Genomic DNA, 16,485 nt, shown 5'->3' with positions numbered 1-16,485 from the left:
AGCACAATAATGTAAAAATGTTTTCTACTAGTCTAACATGGATGGAATCCTAACATCCTCAACATGGATGATTTTAAGGGTTCGTCATTTTCCAGTTCAAACTTGTAGAAATCCTGGAAAAAATAACGAACACACAGACACAATAAAAAAAAGACCTTCATAAGTTCGCTATAACCGATTTTCATACATTTAGAAGTTCGCTATGAAATAACATTAAATGTAATAACCGGACGGTTCTTTCGTTACATCTTGGGGGTCCTTTATAGCGGAATTTGAGTGTATTGCATATTATACTTTTGCCACATACAACTTCAACTTTTAATACAGTAAATTCAACAAATACAACACAAAGAAATATTCTGTATTTTAACTTTACCGAATAAAAGGCTTCATTAACTAAAATTAAGATCTACTTGAATTTTAAGGTTCAAACAATTGAAAATCCATGTCATAACCCGGAAAGTGAAGCAATTATACTGCAGGCATTTTACTTGTTGATTTTTGTTATTGTAAAGCACGCGAAGGCCATCAAAGGATTGGAATTATTTAGATAACAGCACTCGAAGGTTATCCGCCTAAAAAGAAAGATACCCTCTTGGAACAATTTTATGGAAAACAGACTTGTATTCACGTTACATACGGAAAAATCACCAAAACTTCTATTCAGCCAGCCCATTCCCTGAGACCTGAACTTGGGGTTAACTATTAATGTTCAGTGGTAGCTGGTGGGCGGAATGCCTTTGAAAGGAATTTTTAATGAAAATAGTTCTCATTCACGTGACATATGAGGAAAAGTATGAAAACACCATGCTGAAATAATAATTAAAAGGCCTCCAAAGACTTTCATGAAAAGTTGCAAGAAATAACGAAATTCAAATACTATACATCACTCATTCTTTTTTGATAAAAACGTCATGTAATATGGTATATTTTGAAAAGGAAAAAAAATGGAGACTAAAAAGACACTTTCATCAAGATTTCGATCGTGACAACTTAAAAAATCTAAGCAATAACTTTTTTTGGTGTGTGTATTATAAAAAAAAACCTGTAAAATTTGACGTTAAAGATCCTTTCAAAGTCTTCCTGGAAAAAGCGTATGAGAAAAGCCTAAGACAAGGCAAGAGGAAAGCATGCATACATGTACAGAAAAATCAACACACACACACACACACAAAAAAAAAAAAAAAAGACTGCCAACTAGGGATGAAACATTTTCTAAATAATTTGAAAAATATTCTAAAACCTAGTAACACGGCGGTAATATCATGCCATTTATTTAGGGAAGTAAAGGAATTACTTGAAAATTCTGTAATGGAAATTTCCAGTTTTAGAAATTTATTGGAAACAAGGAGTCATGATATTATAAAAAAGCCTTTCTTTCAAAATATTAGTTATAATTTTGATTGATGAATATCCCGTTAATCACGTCTCAATTACTATTTTAAATACATTTTGTACCAAAAGTTTTTCGTATAAGGTGAAAAAAATGTTATCGATTCGCGGCTTAAAAACCGAACTCGAGAAATACCAAGGTCATAAAAGTATTCGGTCACCTTACAAATCTTGCAAATTTCGGCAACTAAGCCCCATAAAAGTATTCGACCAGTTGCCGGAACAAGGAAAATGAAAATTGTATCGTTAATATTTTGTTCCATTACCTTTTTGTACGACAGCTTTAAGTCTAGAAGGCGTTGATTTGATCTGCTTTTGAGACAAACTGCTGCCAATCTTATTCCATTCTGTTTGAAAATGTTGTTTCAATTGATTTTTATTTTTCACGAAAATTTTACTTAAAGCTTTCTTCTACTATGCCCATGAATGCTCAATCTGGTTCAAATCTCGCGAGTGAGCTGGAGTTCATGATTTTCAGGATTACATTATACTACAAGAATGATGCAGAACAGAATGTATTAGTTCACTGTCCTAATGGGAAAAGAAGTCGTCCTTTAACCTTAATTTATTGGTACCCTTTCTCATATTTCTTTGCAAAATATATTTATGAATATTCCGATTCATAATGCCATCAATAAATTCTAGCGCACTCACTTCTAGCTGCTGATATACATCTCAACTTTCACTCCGTACTTGAAAACGGCTTTGATATGGGCTTTCTCCAAACAATTTCCTCTTGACTTAAAATTCTCATCACTGAAAATAACAGTATTCTAATCAATTCTTACTTTTTCAACACAACTGACCAGAAATGAGTTCAGCAGAGAATTCCAGTCAATTTGGAAATTTGCCTTCGCAATAAATTACTCCCCCATGATGATCCCCTTCACCTAAATCAAGACTTCGAGTTTTCGCCGTTTTAGAACTCAAAAGAACCAGTTTCCTACATTTAAATTTACTTAAAATAAATGTTTTAATTTAAACGAAACATGGAGTTTGCATATTCAAGAAATGCATGTGGTCCAACATACTGGCATTTTGGTAAGGTGGTAAAATACATTTATGCAATTAATTTAGTTCGTTAGTATATTTTCTTGAATTTTTAATTAATGCATTTTTTATTTTTGTACATAATATACAAATATAATAAGAAAATTTCTGATAATGTTTTTATTTTAACAACATTTAGTGTTTTAATTTGTTTAAAGTTTCAAATCTCGTAAGGTGGGCGACTCACTGTAGATTTACTTCAGTTAAACAGGAATTTCAGTTTAATTTGTAAAAATTAGTGTCCGTCCCAACGGTCACTGATCCGTTCACAAGTCAAAAATCCCGTTAAAGTGAAAAAATTAAAACGGGAGATGAATACCTTCCCGATTCATTTCACTTGTTGATAAAAATGAAAATATATATATGACCAAATTTCAGGCGCAAATTCATCGAAAGACATCAGGTCTGTCATTCTCAAAACTGCCTTATATGTAAGATCAAATGTTATAAATTATCGCAAGCTTTGAGGATTCATAAAAGAACTGGAATGCAATCTAGCTTAATGCGAGAAATGCCTTCCTTAAGGACGAAAACTAGCTCAATCCGTTACATAAAAAGACAACCACTAAAACGACATACAGCCAGGTCGAACTTTCTATAGCAGGCTTGTCATATAAAATGAAAAAAGCAATGTTGATATTTAACAAATATAATAAAAATTTAGAGCCCTTACTAAAAGCCAATATATTAACAAAACAGCTATTTTGCAAAGCAGAAACTCATCATATTTCAAATTCTTTAAATATATTACTAAAAGTCACGGATTTATGAAACTCGCGTGAAGTTCTGGAGCCCCTTACCTTATGACATAGCGTAAATTCGCTTTTTTTTTTTTTTTTTTTTTTTTTTTTTTTTACACTACTTTAATTTGGAAAGTAATTTGAAGACCTTGAAACATGGGTACCTCGAGGCTGCGATTTATAAGATGTTAAACTTGCTTCATTCCTAATCCTCGTTATTTACTCTTTCTGCAATTATTTTTAGAAATTTTTCTAAAATGCCAACTTTTATTATGTACAGTCGATCATATCAAACTGACCTAGATGTAACTAAAAAATTTATCTCATGAATAATAAACTTCCATTTGCACATTCATTAAGAAAAAAAACTTTCATCTCATGACTGTAATATTCACGCATTTGCTGTATTAAATGACAAAAGTAATTTACAGTTACCTCTTCGAGTTAAATCCGATAATTCGAAATTCCAGTTATTTTGTCAAATAAAAAGGATAATATGGCAGGGTGCGGAAAAAGTTTAATGTTTTTCCTCACCCCTATTCTGCTGAACGCTGGTAGTTCGTCCTCTACTTAGTAACTGAAAAATGGAAATAACTATGTTTTCTGCAAGTGTAATGTGAATGCCAGCTGGTTTCTTTTAGAAGGTCTTTAGGGTACTTCGCAGTGATCAATAAAACTACCAAATGCTGAGAAGAATGGTTATGTACAATTTAAACTCTGCAGTGACATAATGAGTGAAACTGTGTGGTGAAATGCTAATGTAGATAGCAATGTTTATCTGTATTCGGCGAAAACTGCTTGAACCAACATCTGTATTATTTACCGAAGAATGTGTTAAGAGTAGATGAAACAAGCAGTTTTTTTAAAACAAAATTCTCTTTAAAAAGTGACTTAAATAATGAACAATATAAGCGGTAAACGCAGCATACAGAAGATAACTGTAATGACAGCTGGAAATGTCGATAAAAAAGGGGAAGATTAAATTGCTAATGACTGGTAACAGGCAAAAACCACAACGTTTTACACACGTAAAAACACTGCTTTCTGATTCTAGGTAAAATACTACGGCCAAATTAACACGCGAAATTCGCATCAGAACTGGTAAGAACTGAAAATATTCCTACCCCCCAGGAAACAAAAAAGTCGTATTGCTATATCATAACGTACCAAGTCACAGTTAAACTACCAAAGCATAATCTATCTGTGTTGAATACCTTACATCTAATACCACTATTAAACTACTACTCATGGATTAGAGCATAAGTTTTTAAAGATCATATACATATAAAAATAATTTTTTTAAACATACTTAATTTCCGATGAATTATGATAAAAATTCCAACATAAGTCTATGAACGACTATCAATGATTTATATGCTGCATGTTGCTGTGAAACCTTCCAAAAATATCCAGCCCAAAGCCAGATTTATTTAACCTTCTAATGGATTAGACAGAAAAACCCAGAGGGGAAAATAGATTTCCTAATTTTTGTGAAACATTCAAAATCTGAAAAACCTTACATTCGTACAATATGTCTCAACTGACCGTAATTTAAAGTCATTAAGCATTTAAATGATGAAGAAATTATTACGAAATATCTGCGAAATTTCAACATGGAAAATAATTAATCATTGCTTCTGAAATACGCTTACTACCAACAGAAAAATTAGTTGCATAATCTATCGAGCATTGCATCAAACTTAAATTAAACATTAGATTCTCGAAAAATTTATTATTTTTTATTCTATATTTCATCGCTACAATCTATCATCTTCACGCATCAGATGGAACGCATACATTTGGGAAACGTAAAATGTTCTTGAAAAGAAAAGTCTAAATAAACATAATTTCTAACTATTACAACAAATCATCAAACATCACAGCGAAAAATGTTTAATATAAAATTTCCTCTTAAATACATAAAAATTTATCTGTAAAAAGTGTAGTAGATGAACAAATATAAATATCGCCGAAAACCAGGGAATTTTTAACATTACTGCCCTAAATGTAAATTTATATACAATATATATGCTGATATCCAAACACCAGACATTTGAACCGCTAGTTCTTTTAATCCAAATAAAATTAAACTTGTTGGGAATTTATTTAGGCTTTTTTCCCCGCTGATTAACATCACATAAAATGATATTACAATACACGCTTTTGAAAAGCTATTACATTGATTTAAATGTCTCTACGACAACGAAAAGCTATTACATACCACATACAGACCTGGTTTTCTATGTTCACTCTTTAAGCCACTGCTTACGTATAACAAAGCCTATTTTCCAAATCCAAAACTAGACTAAGTAAACGTGGTAATGTCAGTTCAAAAGTTATGCAAAAATAATGTTTAAACAGAAATGGATTGCGTGTTTAGGTAAATAAATTTAAAAAAAAAAAAAAATTATGGTATAAAATATACTGAAAAAAAATTTACAAAAACAAAGAATAAAAGTCCCTGACTTGGATTACAATAAACATACGTTTGGACTACAGAACAAAGAAAACCCAATTAAACAAAGGGCGGTGGTCTCAGTTAATTCGGATATTCGGCGTATATATGAAAAACTTAATACAAGAAAGCAAAACCTATACAGAATTTTTAATAACTATGTAACCCGTGCTATAACTAATAAATACAGGCAAAACGTACCACATACCTAAAAAATAAACAATGATAAAAAATCAGTTAAATAATTTGCAAATTTATATTTAATCTGTAAATTTAAGGTTATTTAATAATATTATTACAGAAAGATAATTTAAAGGTAGGTAAAATTGAACTTACAAATATTAGAAAAATTAGCATATTTAAATGCTTGTCATCATATTCCTTTTAACCATTCATACAGTCTTATAATGCGAAATCTGTTCAAAACTTTACAAACTGTGTCAACGAAAGCGTCTTATGTCAGCGTAATAAATTTAAAAAAAAAAAAAAATTTCAAATTCCAATTCAGATTTCTTTGCAAGCTTAATAAACTAAGAGAACAGACGTAACTGCAAATGTTTTCATGATCCTATACATTTCATTCTTTTAAATGACATTTAAGAAGACAATGCAGTATTATTCTCCAGAACTTTCCCGAGCAATGATGCTTAATTAGAAAGAGGAAATTGAAAAATCTTATTTTTAATGAAACTACGCAAAGGTTTGTTTCGATGGCAAGATACGATTCGCGATTAGGAAGAGCCTGCTGTATTAACATAGGAAAGCTATTTCCCGGTTCGCATTGTTATTCTAGAAGCAGTGAAGTACAATGAGCCGAAAATTTCACGGATCAAAGAATCAAAGCAACAGAATGAGCACCTTAGTGATGACAAAATTATGGTGAGGCGGGTTTCCAGATTCGCAGACGATAATGCACGATATTCAGACTTCAGAAGCACTCGAGCTCGGAAAAAATTATGGAAAAAAAAAAATCAACCAAACACAAAATGAAACAAACAATACGGAATCTGGCTAGAAGGGGGGGGGGAGTCCGTCTCGACCATATTTGCTCTTAAGTTCAAAACAATTCAAAGAAAATATAACTTTTGGTAGATACGCAACGCAAAAATTTCAAATTTTTCAAGGAAACAATAAGTTACATACATTTCAGTAAATAAGCAAGGCAAAGAACTTACACCATTTACGCATAATTCTGGTTAATTAGAATGTGCCAAAGCAAATTAACTAGAAATCCCAAATAATCTTACCTCATACTGTTAAATTAAATACATGATCACACTGATAATTGTTAATTTTCCCTCTCCCTGGGGGATAAAAAATGCGCGACAAATAGCATACTTGCTATCTTAAACCATAATGAAATTCTTCAAACAAAACACACCTGAAGATTTAGTTAACGATAATGATGAAAATTAATACGATTATGGATTCTGCAACACGGAACAACGCATATGAATACTCTTCATTATTTGTGCATTTAATAAAGCAAAATGAAATACTTAACTCTACTTATCTGAATCATCAAATATCCAAAGTTAGCTTGCAGTAGAACGTTTCAATTACCCAGTGGATAACCCCCGGACTGTGTCTGTAATTTAAAACGTACACAACAGATTTTTACCACATACTTTCAAGTTTTCGGAGTGATCGCTATAAGTAATTGGAATAACCGTAATTATATGCCACCCATATTATTCGATTCTTATTTAACACAGTTCAAGACAACAAATCAAAATCGAACTATCTAATATTCAGCGAATAAAATCTCTAAACAGTACTAGCAGTTCGACCCGGATCAAATCCCGATGAACGGGCTAATTGCACATAGGTGTTTTTGTAGTTTTCCCATGTGCAACGTAACTAAGAGTCGGTGTCCTTAAAAAAAAAAAAAAAACTCTCACCAAAGAGTCCTTCCCTTTAGGTAGATACTCCTCGTGAGCTTTGCCATATTAAATTACGCAAATAAATTGAAAACACCGAATTCCAAAATTTTCCTCAATTTATTTTGAATATACACATATTATGTTTCGTGTTTGGAATATAAAAATTTTCCTAATGGAGAAATCACAGCTTTTCATCACATGGATTCTTAATATTTTCGATACGTTTGACCAAAATACTGAATAATTCCACGTTGTCTTTGGTTACTATGATCCAGATTTTTGAGCCTATATACAGGAGGTTACTTAGTACATTAATTATCCTTATAAGATAATAAAAGAAACAATACGCTTAAACAGAAAAAAATCAGGTAAAAAGATTTAACGACTTTAATGTGATTTTGTTGAAAACAACTTATGATTTGAACTGCATTTTCAAGCTTGGAACTTGTCCTTTTCTAATGCACAGTCCTCTCTTCAAACTCCCCCAATCGGGAATATTTCGACCGCGTAAGAAAAAATTAGCTATTTTTAATTTTTTTGCAAATAGATAGCAATATTATTCAAATATTATTATTATTATTTTATTATTTGGCGGTAGAAATGGTTTCGAGTTACCGTTAACCAAAATAATTTATTCTCTACTGTAGTAGGATTTTACATTTAATAGTATTAGTTGGAATTGAAACATTTAACAGGATTATTACTCGTACAGAAAATAATAAAAACTCAAGTAATCCGCCCAGAAATGAAAGGAAGTAAAAATTAACACTAGCAACAGTAATTTTGAAAATGTGAATACTATATGTTTTAGCTATAACAGCTTAAGATGATATGTTTAAATCCTTATTTTTAAACATTGCTTTCGAAATCAAAGCTCATTCTAGGAATACAAACAGTATACTGCTGTATTTTATTTTCAGATAACAGAAAAAAGGTACTACAATAATAGTCATAAAATTGGGAGGTGGCGTGCTTACCACAACCAAGTGAAAGACGCGTATGCTTTCGTAGATAATTCAAAAACGGAAAGTTACAGGTACCAAATGCATTTAGAAAACACTATAGCATATTTAAAACCACTCACGATTTCAAACAAGAACCTTTTGAATAAACAAGGTAGGGTTGTCTTAAGAACTGTGTTATTTCTTCTGTAAAAAAGTTAATGCGGTGTAGTTGGTGAACTCAAATTCCAAAACTGAAAGCATGCATTAAGTAAAAAGATTTTTTGAAAATTCCGTTAACATTATAATTTCCTGCTGTTGAAGGCATTTGAAACTGTTAACATACCTAATAAAACAAAATTTATGTCTTAAAACTGTGGTTCACTTACATGAAAGAATTGCCGGAACCCTTTTATTTAGCCCTTTTTTCAGATATAATTTATCTCGAAAACTAAGAAGTAACAGAGCCGGGCTCCGGCGCAATTTAAGCTCTGCGGAGACTACAGAATAAAATGCAGCTTTATAGTTACAAACTGCTCCTAATGTCTGTGGAAAATAAAAGTGTAGAACCTTTCTGTACTTAATTTGTTTAAGTATAAAGAACAGTTAACTAACACAGCCATTTAAAAAGACATATTTTATGTGTGATGAGGTGGAAAGATTGTCCGAATCGTACAAAAACCGCTTTTACAAATTTGTTTAGCTTATTTTAAAAACTAATTGGAAGAACATATCTAGGACAAACATGTAACGAAATAAAGCTAGTAGCTATCTTCTTCAAACGCCTTGTGTGCACGTAAACAGATAAATGTAAAATGTTAAAACAAATCTCAGCACAAAGGCGTCCTCAATATCGCTTTAAAATTTCGTTTTAACATATATAATCCCAAAGTTATAAAAAGAAATATCAAAATTTTATTAAAAGCGTGCTTAACGCTGCTGCAATTATTAAGATATTAGAAGCCAAATGCAGTAATTAAACAAAATTAACTGTTACTTTATAGTCATGCAAACAGAAAAACTTGAAAAATCCCAATATCCATTTTTTCATCCACAATTTTTCTCGGAGGAGATACACTATCTCTCTCTCAAGCATCTCTTTTCCACAATTTATCGGACATTGAAGGAAAAAAAAAGGAAGATCAGGTTCCTAATGATTGTTTTTTAAATGGTACTATCAACTTAGCTTGCTAACCCTAGCATTTTTCAAGTTCTGTCTCTCAATGAGAAGAGACGATATGATTTAATAATCGGTTTTATTTGGAATATCAAGCTTCTGATGTATATAAACCATCAGATACAATATATATAAATATATACCATATTTAATGACGTATCCCTTCGCCTACATTTACTAATTTCACAGCCTTGAAACAGTAGAAAATTATGCAATCTATGCAGTTTTGGCAGACAGCGAAAGGAAGAACTTGGTATAATAAAAATGAGTATATATGTAAATGTAGTAACTATATTTTTATTGATTATCGTCTTCAATACTATTTTTTACATTATTCTACCTTTTATACCATGTTACGTAACTTAAAACTTCACAATTAATCTTCAGATATCTTGTGATTTCGATCCATGAAAAGCTTTTTTCTTGAAATTGTCATTGCGAATAAATTCTTGTTTTTTCGTAGTTTTAATTTCATTCATTCCCGCATAGTTTAACACCTGCTATTTAAAATATCTGTGGTATAACTGCAAGCATTCTTATGCACTCAAAAAGAAAAAAGAAAAGAACAAAAAAATGGACCAAAAAAGTTCCAACTACAGTGATTCACTGGAACTGATAACATTTCATAAACACACTGCACGTACTAACTTTTAACACATCATTTCAAAAGCGTCTGAAGTTCTCGATCGTGAGACCGACAGGTGGATTCCCGAGATAACTGTAGAGTGTGTCACAAGTGCCTATAATATTCTAAGAGACTACAGACCACCAGCGGCTTTAAGCGGTAAAATCGCTGATGGCTACATGGGCGTTTGCGTGGTTTTCCCATGTGTAATACGTATACGAGCCAATTTCCTTTAGTAAGTCTCCACGAAAACATCCCTCCTCTTAGCAGATAGCCTTGAAGTGCTTTGCTATAACCGAATAAACCAACCATTCTAAGATGCACCCCAGGGTGGAAAATAAAGAGTAACACTCCTTTCTTGCAACTTCTTTGTATTTTGGGGGAAAAGGAGAAAGATAAATATATATCATAAAAATAAAATGAAATAGAATACAAAAACCTTTTATATCCGATTTTATGAACACATCCTGAAGACAATTTACCGAGCTCACAGACTTTATTTTTAGTGTTCCTTTTTTTCCCCCCTTCTTAATTATTATTTATTACGTGCTCCACCATTAGGTACTACACAGAAAAGGAGGGATATTCTACGAAGGACTTTTTAAGGGAAGCTGGCTTGTATCCATGTTACACATGAGGAAAACCACGCAAAAGCCCATGCAGATAGCCCGTCCGCCGAGACTCTACCCCGGACCGAACTACCAGTGTTCAGCGGATTTTACCGCTCGACCGCTGGTGGGCCCTTTTTTGTAATCTTTTATCGAAACGTTTAATATTTCAGACATTCTACGAATAAGTGTTATATAATTTTATCTTGCTATTTGACGAATTTTTGCGCAGGTACCCAACTCGCAATATATCGTAATGCTACGATTATATCCGTGGCGTCGCCTAGGAATTTGAATGAACGGACTTGCAATGAGTACGAAAAAAAAAAAAAAAAACTTAGAAATTTCAGGTTTGTGAGAGGAAATTTATGCGAGTATATCAAAATTTTCTAAATCGTAAGCGGAAGAAATAAACGAATATACAACAGTTTATACAATATTACAATTATATTTGGTTCCGGTTGAGAACAGATTTACATAAACTCACCAGCGGCTGACCGTATAAGACTGATAGTTCTAATCGTGTTCTAATACAAGCAAAGGGTATTTTTGCGTTTTTGCCTATAGGTAACATAAATACAAGCCAGCTTCTCTTAGAATGCCCTTCACAAAGGTATTCTTCACGTTAAGCACACAGCCTAAGTTTGTTTTGCTTTAAGCCAATAAATCCTAAATCTTTTGATAATATATTCTTAATTTTTTTACACTTCTAAAAGTAATGCATTTTCAGATGCTATTGTTTCAAATTAAAGAATATAATCAAAGGTGTGATACAGAATTGAGAATAATGGTTGACATCTACTTTGTACATTTTTCAAAGTAATTTCACTGCATGTTTGGTGCTGTGCACTGTTACTCTTTGATTTATTTCTGAATTCTTTCAACTTAATTTACATTTCATTTTATATTAACGCAACTTTGTCTTGATCTGAAAATCAAGAAGAAAGAAAGCAAGTCAAAGTTCAAAGTCAAAGTCAAAGAAAATCAGTGTCTCTGATTTTTGAGGTTATGTATGTTTAACTGAATGCAAAGAAAGAACGCGTGGACCCTCTGCCAAGAAGCAGGGATGCTTTCAAAGATATCCTTCTATGGGAAACTAATCGTTTGTACGTTACGCAGGGTAAAAAACAAACAAAAAAAAAAAAAAATGCCCAAGCAGCCTCCAGTTCGCCGAGATTACAACCCGAATCGAATTATCGCTGTTCAGCAGTTATAGTCATTCGCCGCTAGTAGACCATGTGTTATTGTTTCATCTTTTGTATCTTATTTTATGCGTTTATAATAATATATATCATTCCTAGTTTTTTAATAAGTTTTTGCTTGCTTTTCTTCTTCCCGGACTATCATTTAATGTATCTAATTACATGCACGTAAATCACTTTACTACGTCCATTCAGCTATTTACCGAGCGGGGTAAGGAAGCAATTTCATACTTTACAATTTAAATCGCTCACATTCTAAATAATATTCACTTGATATAAATAATGTCCCATCACAAATTCTGCTTCTCTCTATTAAAAATTACAAGATGCAAAACACGTGCTCCTATATATTAAAATACTGAGCTTTGAAAAATTTTGATATATGGAAAACTGCAATAAAATTCGAAAGCAAGAGCAACAATTTCAGGGGAAAATTCATTGGATCAACGGTTATAGCTAGCGCTTGCAATACTATGCATATTATGAAAAATCATTCCAAGTTAAAGGTAGAACATAGTAAATACAGGAAGAAGGAATACATTTAGACATGTGGGCGTGATAAGAAGGGTAATGCTCAATGCAATGGTAAAAATAAATCGACGACCATTAGCTATATTCATGTTAAGAAATCTTATGATGAACTTGAGGATAAAGAGATTCAGGCAGGTGTAGAAAAAAAGACTGTCCACAAACCGAAGGCCAAACACGTGGTACGACGCACAAAGGCAAATTGTTCTTGGTCTCTAACAAAGACTTTCTTTGATTGTGCATCGCCCAAGTGAACTATACCTACACTATCATTAATAAGTCGCTAAATTACAATGCTACTTTATTTTTTAAATGTGCACAGTAAACAAAAATATAGATATGAATTCTCTGTTGGACGTTGGGAAGAACATATAAATCACTAATAAAATTAACATAGCCTTTTGAAACGCTTTCTTGGCATAATTTATTAAACAACTCGGAGAAATTTTTATACGTAACAGAACAACATTACAAATATTAAATAACATTTAAAGTGATTTCTTTCTGTTTCCACTGAACATGATCCGTTTGGGGGGAAAAATCAGGCGCATAAAATATAATAAAATAATATGAATTTGACAATTCCCGTTTTACAAAAAAAAGGGGGGGAGAAAGAAAGAAAAGAAAAAGACGTTTTATGCACATCACTTAAATTGCTCTTCTTTCAATAAAAATAATTATACTTGCGAACACTTATGTTATTGATAAAGGTATTTTTAGAACCTCTGCATTTTAAAACGGCTGATTTATAAAAATATGATTGATCATGCAGTCTGTAGTTAAAAAAAAATCCGACATGCTAAAAATACAGATGTGTGATATAACAAGCAATAAGTAATTTAAATTGTGAATTTAATGTTCGGTCAATTACACATGAAACTAACCTTCGTTTTACAACAAAATGTCATCACCAAATCCATAACTGATTTACTTTTCCAAAACGGGACACAAATGAAAAACAAAATCTGGTTACTATAGCAATTTCATATAATTGCCGCGGTCTTCTAAACTACTCCCCCCCCCCCGCGACACATAACGGATTCTTCCTCCACTCCATTAATTTTCCATTGGAAGATCATTTAAATTCCCCCAGTGAGACGACTGATTCTTCCTACACTGTGCAAATAAATATAACTTGCTTTTCTACAAAAAACAAAAACAGTAAACAGAGCGGCAGGTAACAGCAAAACAAATTCCGAAATGTATTTGTTTCGTTCTTCGAACTATAATAAATTAAAAAAACTGTTTACATTTTAAATTTGAACACAAGGGGGAAATGCTTACGACTGAAAATTAAACTACTGAAGAGATAAAAGTGTCTGACAGTGTGTAATAAAAACATATAAAACAGTTACGCTTGCATTCAAATGAAACAGAAAACAGCTTTGTAGGCGGTGAAAGACGGACGATTACTCTTATCTTTAACCAGCTCTACATAAAAAAGGGGCTCAAACAGATAACATAATACTCATGAATAACGTCATACGGAATCCGTGGAAATGTTTCAGAAAACGTCACGCCTTTAGCACAAATGTTTAATTATCTTTTTATATGGTGATCACAGTTTCAGTTAACCAGTTTTAATGTTTGAAGATCAGCCTCTGTCGCCCTATTGGCGAAATAGCTTAATGAAACTGAGAAATCTGTAAATGGTGAAGTAACTGATACTCAGAAACAATATTTGAAAAATCGCGGTGATAAAAAATAAGCACTGTATAATATATATATTGTGTGTGTGTTTGTTTCTTTAACTGATACCACACAGCACACTAGAGAAATCTGTCTAAGTATAGCTTCTTGGAGAATTTTCACACGGAAAATCATGAAATACAATCAGCCCACTTGCCGATGTTTGAACCGTACTCAATTACCAGTATTCGTCGGCTTTCTCCATTTGGCTACTAGACGGATCACGAATTCTTGTAAAATATAGTTATGATGAAATGGGTTTAAAGGCAGAAACTTCTTTCCTCGGAATGAAATACGAAGACGCGAAGTCTAGCTAAAGCATTAAAAACAAACTACTTCCAAAAACGAAGCTTAGTTACGGCGTTTAAACGACGCGCTTCCGAAGTATAAACTCGAATCTCACCGCATACTTAAACTGCATTAATAAACTTAGGATTCCTACTCACACGCCAAAACATCATATTTGATCTCTTACATGTAATTAGTCACTCTTAACACATATTAAATCACAGAAACCACTTACAGGGAGCAGTTTTCAATAATCACTCTCTCAATTGAACGATCAATTACTTAACTATGAATAAACAGACATGTTTGCTTCAGCTTATCTCAACTAATTACAATTCCGAACACCTTTCTGCATCAAATCATTCCTACTTTCAAAAAATTACTTTTCATCAGAAGATACGAATGAACGATTCTTGCTATACGTGGTATAGAATGTTCTTGAAAAGCTTTAGACTTTCACCAGTACTTCTAATTACTTTCTGTTACAGATTCAGAGTAGTCACATAACACTTTACAGTCGTTACCCTAACAGATACGACTCCGATGAGTACATTGCTCGCATACCTTCGGAGCTAATTCCAAAGAAAACGAATATTAATTAAATATGGACAGGTCCGAAACTCAATTTGGAGTGCGCTGGGATTTACGGTTTTAAACAATTCACGAAAATATATTCAAAATCATTCAAATATTTCAAGCCAATATAACTGAATTTCTGTTTCATTTATTTAAAAAAAAACTGATGAGCTTAATAAATTAAAAGCAGTCTATGTTTCCAACTCCATCAAATTAATTTATACGTAGTAAGAAATTATCAAGCTTCTTCCAGCTGAGATGTAACTACAGTAATTCTTTTTAAAGTAAACACAAATTTGCTATAACAATAGCACATAGCACACACTAATCATAACGAAGTTCTAATTCAAAACTAAATTAAATAAGAATACTCACACAAATCTTCGTCTTTTGCTGTGCGGCGAGGCAGCGCCCGGCAATTGCGTGGCCGGACCCGGAGCAACCCCCGGCATGCCCCCAACACTGGGCATGGGCCCTACCGTAGGGGCGATGTACGAAGCAGGGGGTGTATAGTGCGGGGGGCCCGCGTATGTAAACATGGCCGTCCCCTCGAATCAGTACCACCGCGTCCTTCCCTGTAGCACTAGCATAGTTCTCATACACGTGATCTGCGACCCACTGGACGTTCGAACTAAAATCCAAATATTGCTAATCAAAATAAAAGCCGTCGAACACTACAAACACAGCCTCTCTCCGATCTCACCAACCGACCGAATGACTATGAGCGGCAAAGGCAGACGGCTACCGCCGCAAAACGGCGCCGATTTCGGAGGGGGCGAGTATTCATTGCTAACCGCTTTTCATTGGTCACAGAGCTGAAAAGCTTTAGCAATAGTAACGCCCACATTTGGAAATCCCTCAGTGTTTACTTTTGCACAGACGTAATTAAACATATTACTTCCCTAAGTGTTTATGTGAATATAGTTGTAAGGTAAAGATTTTGCAATAAAATTTAGAGTTTCCAGCCGTACATAATTAAGCTACATTCATAAGCGGTGCTGAGACAAAAAGCACAGCACCAAATAGAAAAATGTAACAAGGGATACTGACCATATTTTCCCTTCAAAATACTTCAAATGAAAAAAAATAACAATAATAAATCAATAAATACTTCGTTTAAACAAATTAATAATTTTTTTAACGAATTACTCAATCTGGAAGAATTCGCCACTTGACATGTGAAATAAGATGAAACTAAATTTAACGAAATACAGAAATGCAATTTTAATCTGAAGATTCATAAAGTCGTTATTCTGAAACAAACTAATGGTTACCCAGAAACTGCGATAGATAACGTGAAAAACATTTTTCTAATATGTCACGATATGAAG

At 32.8% G+C, this 16,485-nt stretch overlaps 1 protein-coding gene across 4 annotated transcripts in view; it reads right to left on the bottom strand.

Moving 5' to 3' along the window:
• tgo (Aryl hydrocarbon receptor nuclear translocator homolog tgo) overlaps positions 1-15,871 on the bottom strand; it is a 173,363-nt gene extending 157,492 nt beyond the window's left edge. For 3 of the 4 annotated variants that reach the window (XM_085807169.1, XM_085807170.1, XM_085807172.1), the window contains exon 1: positions 15,530-15,871. In XM_085807169.1, coding sequence (XP_085663295.1) covers positions 15,530-15,693 — 164 coding nt within the window. In that variant the 5' untranslated portion in view covers positions 15,694-15,871. The remainder of the gene's footprint in view (positions 1-15,529) is intronic. The other variant, XM_085807171.1, reaches the window with a different exon arrangement.
• Positions 15,872-16,485: the final 614 nt, after the last annotated feature.

This window comes from Stegodyphus dumicola, chromosome X1 (genome assembly GCF_044657685.1).
Source record: "Stegodyphus dumicola isolate Sdum_Otavi_A_Nest chromosome X1, ASM4465768v1".
NCBI classification, from domain to species: Eukaryota; Metazoa; Arthropoda; class Arachnida; order Araneae; family Eresidae; genus Stegodyphus; species Stegodyphus dumicola.
This window is presented reverse-complemented; position numbering and strand designations above follow the sequence as displayed.